This window comes from Anarrhichthys ocellatus, unplaced genomic scaffold, assembly GCF_004355925.1.
Source record: "Anarrhichthys ocellatus isolate YVR2014 unplaced genomic scaffold, GSC_Weel_1.0 scaffold217, whole genome shotgun sequence".
In the NCBI taxonomy this organism is placed as follows: Eukaryota; Metazoa; Chordata; class Actinopteri; order Perciformes; family Anarhichadidae; genus Anarrhichthys; species Anarrhichthys ocellatus.
In genome coordinates, this window is record NW_022280247.1 from 165219 (window position 1) to 171814 (window position 6596).

The following is a 6596-nucleotide window of genomic DNA, read 5'->3' on the forward strand; positions in this document are numbered from 1 at the left end:
GGGGGGGGGGGCTTTAGGCTCGTGTCTGAGGGTCTCCAGACACACGAGAGCTGGACCGCTTTAAATGACATTTAAGAAAAACTAAAGTGAAACCACATTTACTGCTTAAAACTCAAAAACATCGATTCAGTTCAGTTTCTAATGAGCTGAAAAGAACTCGGTCAGACTCAAGCTCCCAGCATGCACTCTGAGTTTTCACTTCCTGTCAGTGGTCAATGTGGCTTCACAAGAAGATGATTTATAGTTTTCCATCCATCCATCCATCCACTTTCCTCCGCTTATCCGGGGTCGGGTCACGGTGGCAGCAGGCCAAGCAGGCTGACCCAGACCTCCCTCTCACCGGCAACATGTTCCAGCTCATTCTGGGGGATCCCGAGGCGTTCCCAGGCCAGCTGGGAGATGTAATCCCTCCAGCGTGTTCTGGGTCTTCCCCGGGGTCTCTTCCCAGTTGGACGTGCCTGGAAAACCTCCAGTGGGAGGCGTCCAGGAGGCATCCTAATTAGATGCTGAACCACCTCAGCTGACTCCTTTCGACGCGAAGGAGTAGCGGCTCGACTCCAAGCTCCCTCCTGATGACCGAGCTCCTTACCCTATCTCTAAGGCTGAGCCCGGCCACCCTACGGAGGAAACTCATTTCGGCCGCTTGTAACCGCGACCTTGTCCTTTCGGTCACGACCCAGAGTTCGTGACCATAGGTGAGGGTAGGAACGTAGACCGAGTGGTAAATTGAGAGCTTTGCCTTCCGGCTCAGCTCCCTCTTCACCAAGATGGTCCGGTGCAGCGCCTGCTTTACTGCTGCAGCCGCACCGATCCGTCTGTCGATCTCCCGCTCCATCTTACCCTCACTCGTGGACAAGACCCCGAGATACTTGAACTCCTTCGCTTGAGGTAGGCACTCCGTCCCCACCTGGAGGGAGCAATCCACCAGTTTCCGGCAGAGCACCATGGCCTCAGATTTGGAGGTGCTAACTCTCATCCCCGCCGCTAAATCTCATCCGCTTCACACTCGGCTGCAAACCGCCCCAGTGAATGCTGGAGGTCACGATCCGAGGAGGCTAACAGGACCACATCATCTGCAAACAGCAGAGAGGCGATCCCGAGACCCCCGAACCTGACGTTCTCCACCCCCAGGCTGCGCCTAGATATCCTGTCCATGAAAGTCACGAACAGGACCGGAGACAAAGGGCAGCCCTGGCGGAGGCCAACACCCACCGGGAACGTGTCTGGCTTATTGCCGAGAATGCGGACACAGCTCCTACTGCAGTCGTACAGAGACCGGATCGCCCGTTGTAATGGGTCCGGCACCCCATACTCCCGCAGCACCCCCCACAAGAACCCCCGAGGGACCCGGTCGAAAGCCTTCTCCAAGTCCACAAAGCACATGTAGACTGGTTGGGCAAACTCCCAGAACCCCTCCAGTAGTCTTGCGAGGGTAAAGAGCTGGTCCACTGTTCCACGGCCGGGACGGAATCCGCATTGCTCCTCTTGTATCTGAGGTTCGACAAACGGTCGGAGCCTCCTTTCCAGCACCCTGGCATAAGCCTTCCCCGGGAGGCTGAGTAGTGCGATACCCCGGTAATTCGAGCACACTCTCCGGTCCCCCTTTTTGAAAATGGGAACCACCACCCCGGTCTGCCAGTCCATGGGCACTGATCCCGACCCCCATGCGACATTGAAGAGGCGTGTCAGCCAGGACAGCCCAACTATGTCCAGCGCTTTCAGCATCTCAGGGCGGATCTCATCCACCCCCGGTTCCTTGCCACCAAGGAGCTTTTTGACTACCTCAGCGACCTCTGCCAGGGATATGGGTGAGCCTCCCCCTAGATCTTCAGGCGCTGCCTCCTCTGCAGAGGACATGTTGGTCGGGTTTAGGAGTTCCTCAAAGTGCTCTTTCCACCGCCCGACGATGTCCCCTGTCCAGGTAAGCAGTTCCCCTCCCCGCTGAGAACAGCCTGGGGTAAGCCCTGCTTTCCCTTCCTGAGCCGTCGGATGGTTTGCCAGAACCTCCTTGAGGCCAACCGAAAGTCCTCCATGGCCTCCCCGAACTCCTCCCATGCCCGAGTTTTAGCATTCGCGACCACCGCAGCTGCAGCCCTTCTGGCCTGCCGGTACCTGTCAGCTGCTTCGGGAGACCCCTGGGCCAACCAGGCCTTGAAGGTCTTCTTCTTCAGCTTGACGGCTTCCCTCACCTCCGGTGTCCACCACCGGGTTCTCGGGTTGCCGCCACGACAGGCACCGATGACCTTCCGGCCACAGCTCCTAGCGGCCGCGTCCACAATAGAGGCTTTGAACATGGTCCATTCGGATTCCATGTCCCCAACCTCCCTCGGGATGTGAGAGAAGTTCTTCCGGAGGTGGGAGTTAAAGACCTCCCGGACAGGGTCCTCCGCCAGACGTTCCCAGTTCACCCTCACTACACGTTTGGGTTTGCCGGGTCTTTCCAACCGGTTCCCCTGCCATCTGATCCAAGTCACCACCATGTGGTGATCAGTTGACAGCTCTGCTCCTCTCTTCACCCGAGTGTCCAAGACATACGGCCACAGATCAGATGATACGATTACAAAGTCGATCATTGATCTCCGGCCTAAGGTGTTCTGGTACCAGGTACACTTATGAGCCACCTTATGTTCGAACATGGTGTTCGTTATGGCCAAACCGTGGCAAGCACAGAAGTCCAATAACGAGACACCATTCGGGTTCAGATCGGGCAAGCCGTTCCTCCCAATCACCCCCCGCCAGGTTTCTCCATCATTGCCCACGTGAGCATTGAAGTCCCCCAGGAGAACTATGGAGTCGGTAGGTGGCGCCCTTTCCAGGACCCCTCCCACCGACTCCAAGAAGGCCGGATACTCTGAACTGCTGTTTGGTGCATAAACACAAACCACAGTCAGAGCCTTGCTCCCCACAACCCGTAGGCGCATGGAGGCGACCCTCTCGTTCTCCGGGGAGAACTCCAACACAGCGGCGCTCAGCCGGGGGCTCGTGAGTATCCCCACTCCCGCCCGGCGCCTCTCACCCTGGGCAACTCCGGAAAAGGACAAAGTCCAACCTCTCTCCAGGAGCTTGGTTCCAGAGCCAGCGCTGTGTGTGGAGGTGAGTCCAACTATATCTAGCTGGTATCGCTCCACCTCCTGCACCAGCTCTGGCTCTTTCCCCGCCAGTGAGGTGACGTTCCACGTCCCTAGAGCTAGTCTATGCTGCCGGTGATCGGCTCGCCCAGGCCTCCCGCCTGACCCGCCGCCCGGTCTGCATTGCACCCGACCCCGATGCTTGTCCCTGTGGGTGGTGGGTCCACAGGGTGGCTGCTCCATGCTGTTTATTCGGGCTGAGCCCGACCGGGCCCCATGGACGAAGGCCTGGCCACCAGACGCTCACCGACGAGCTCCCCTCCTGGGTCTCTCCGGGAGGGTGCCCCGGTGTCCCTGGTCCGGGCGAGGTGGCTAAAGTCCGTGGGCTGCTTATCATTAGGGTCGTTTGAACCGCTCTTAGTCTGGGCTCTCCCCCCGAGACCTGTTTGCCTTGGGAGACCCTACCAGGGGCTAATGCCCCGGACAACATAGCTCCCAGGATCACTGAGCCACTCAAACTCCTCCACCACGTTAAGGTGGCGATTATAGTTTTGTATTAAATAAATAAATAAAACAAAGTGAAGATTAAAAGGTAGATCAGATTAATAAAATAAAAAACTGAATCTAAAGAAACGAAAATTAATTTTCTGTGAATATTTTTATTGGGAGTTTTATAAAAACACAGACGTCTGTACCTTCAAGAATTAAATATATTTATTACATATATATATATTAACGGGTTATATGTATATTTAAATGTATATATATATATATATTAATTAATTAATAATATCTAAATATCAAACCAATATTGAACATTCAACACGTTTTTATTTTTATAAAGAAATGTAACTTGAATTAATTTTGTCCACAAATAAAATAAATGAAAACATTTCAGAATAAAAGTTCTGCAGAAACTAAGTTTAGTAGTTTTGGACACTGTCAGGACTACATTACCCAGAGTTCCACATGTGGCAGCAAGGGGAGAAGGAGGAGGCGGGGCTTCACCTGCCCACACCTGCAGAGAGTTTAGCCTGAAGACTGGAGCAAGAACAACAGAAGACTAAGAGAGGACAACATGTCTCTGAGACCAACAGAATCCTTCTGATCCTCTGATCCCAACTCAGCGGATCCGGACTGAGCTGATCCGGGATCAGTCCGAGTCCACCTGGATCCTGATCCACCTGAGACTGACTGAAGATTTCTCAACATTTACCTGAAGAAGCAGGAAGTGAAGCAGACATGGTGAGCGCGACTCTTTACTTCAGACTACGAGCTGTTTGAAACGGGACCCAAACCCGGTTCTGGTCCTGGTCAGGTTCCGGGTCCCGGTCCTGCAGGAACAGATCCCTGATCAGATTTCTGCTGCTGATCACATGTTTTTGTTCTTTTTAAGTTAAAAAAAATAAAAAAGTAACAATAAATGAGTGAATGAAAGTAAGTATAAATAAATATATAAACGTGTATTTTCTAATTTAATCTAAATAAATAAACGTGATAAAGATATTATGTATGAAGTAAATTACACCCTCAGATGTTTCACTGAACATAAAATCATTTAAATATTTTATTTCCATCTTTTCTCTTTTTGTCTTGATTTCATTTTATAAATACATATTTTTGATTTCATAATTTCTGATTTTATTTCCAGTTTTTTATAAACTTTGTTAATAAAATGTATTTAGTTTAATCTCATTATTGTTCTAATATTTACATGTTTTTATATTTTTACTGCAGAAACAATGAAAGATGAGTAACTTTATATATTTACAGCAGATAAAGATTATTATTACTTTTATTATTACGATATTGCAATTATTGTTATCTTTATAATAATGATGAATATTATTATTGTTAATTTTGTAATCTGCTCTTAACGTGTACATTAATCGATCGATCATTTCAGATGTAATATATATTTAAACTAGAATCCATATTTTCTCTGTTTAGTCAGTTTTATGTTTTTAGTTAATTTACAAACGTTGACTAATCTGACGAGACACACACACACACACAGAGAGCTACATGTCGGGCGTTGCCGCTCCTCAACAAGATCCCACAGGACAGAAGGAATGCTGGGAATTCTTCAGGAAGGAGAAACGATCGAACCAATCAACTGCTAGCACACCGAGAGAGACACACACACGCACACATACTAAAACACACATACACGCACAGACACGCAGGAAGTTTCTGCTGAACAAACAGTTTTCAGATCTTTGACTTCAGTAAAATAAGTGAAACCACATTGTGATAAAAGTCTAATATTGAATAATATACATATTAATATATTAATACCTAATCTGGATCTAATACATTATCCCGACTACCTAACCCGGGCCACCCGGACAACCAATTTATCTAAACTAACCAACCCAGACAACTTAACCCGGACGACCTAACCCGGACTACCTAACCCGGACTACCTAACCCAGACTACCTACCTACATGATGTGATTGACGTGATCAGCTGACTGTCTCTGTGTTTATGCCCCGCCCCTTAGGGTAGTAAGGAGCGTTACCATTGGCTGGCTCAGAACGTGAAGGTGAGCGGCGTGGACGACATGGTGCTGCTGTCCAAGATCAACGAGGACGCCATCACGGAGAACCTGAAGAAGAGATACATGGACGACTACATCTTCGTATCCTCACCTCATGTTTACTCAACAACATTATGAGTTTTAGAGATGAAGTGGTTCAAATGTTCTGGTTCTGGTCCTTAACCTGGTTCTGTTCAGACCTACATCGGTCCAGTTCTGATCTCTGTGAATCCGTTCAAACAGCTTCCTTATTTCACTGACAGAGAAGTGGAGCTCTACCAAGGAGCGGTGCGACAACAACAACAACTCAACAATACAACAACATAATACAACAATACAACACAATACAACAACATAATACAACAATACAACACACAACATATAAATGTATTAAATTCAGAAATGTTCTTATTTGCTAAATATCGTCGCTGTTAATATGTTAAACTTAAACTGGTCCCCACAAATATAAGATCAATAACATGTTGACCTTCTTCCTCCAGGCTCAGTATGAGAACCCCCCCCACATCTACGCTCTGGCTGACAACATGTATAGAAACATGTTGATTGACAACGAGAACCAGTGTGTCATCATCAGGTAGGCGGGACTAACCGACGCAAACAACAACAACAACACCTGTCAGTGTTTCTCTCATTAAATATTGATGACTAATCGATCAAAAAGTTATAAAACATCTGTAACAGGACAGTGTGGGCGGGGCTTCATCAGATATTTTCTGAAGGTAAATTAATGTGTTAAGACTGATGTTTCCTGTTTCCTGTCAGCGGTGAAAGTGGAGCTGGAAAAACTGTTGCTGCCAAATTCATCATGAGCTACGTGTCCAAAGTGTCCGGAGGAGGAGACAAAGTCCAGGTCAGTACACGGAGTACTGCTCATGATACTGCTCGTTGTACTGCTCATGATACTGCTCGTTGTACTACTCATGATGCTGCTCGTGGTACTACTCGTCGTACTGCTCGTGATGCTGCT

The 6596-nt window shown here is 48.7% G+C and overlaps 1 protein-coding gene across 1 annotated transcript in view; it reads left to right on the forward strand.

Moving 5' to 3' along the window:
- The first annotated feature begins 4097 nt into the window (after positions 1-4097).
- myo1eb (myosin IEb) overlaps positions 4098-6596 on the forward strand; it is a 7704-nt gene continuing 5205 nt past the window's right edge. The window contains exons 1-5 of the mRNA XM_031879019.1: positions 4098-4313; positions 5573-5710; positions 5807-5896; positions 6109-6203; positions 6392-6479. Coding sequence (XP_031734879.1) covers positions 4311-4313; positions 5573-5710; positions 5807-5896; positions 6109-6203; positions 6392-6479 — 414 coding nt within the window. The 5' untranslated portion in view covers positions 4098-4310. The remainder of the gene's footprint in view (positions 4314-5572; positions 5711-5806; positions 5897-6108; positions 6204-6391; positions 6480-6596) is intronic.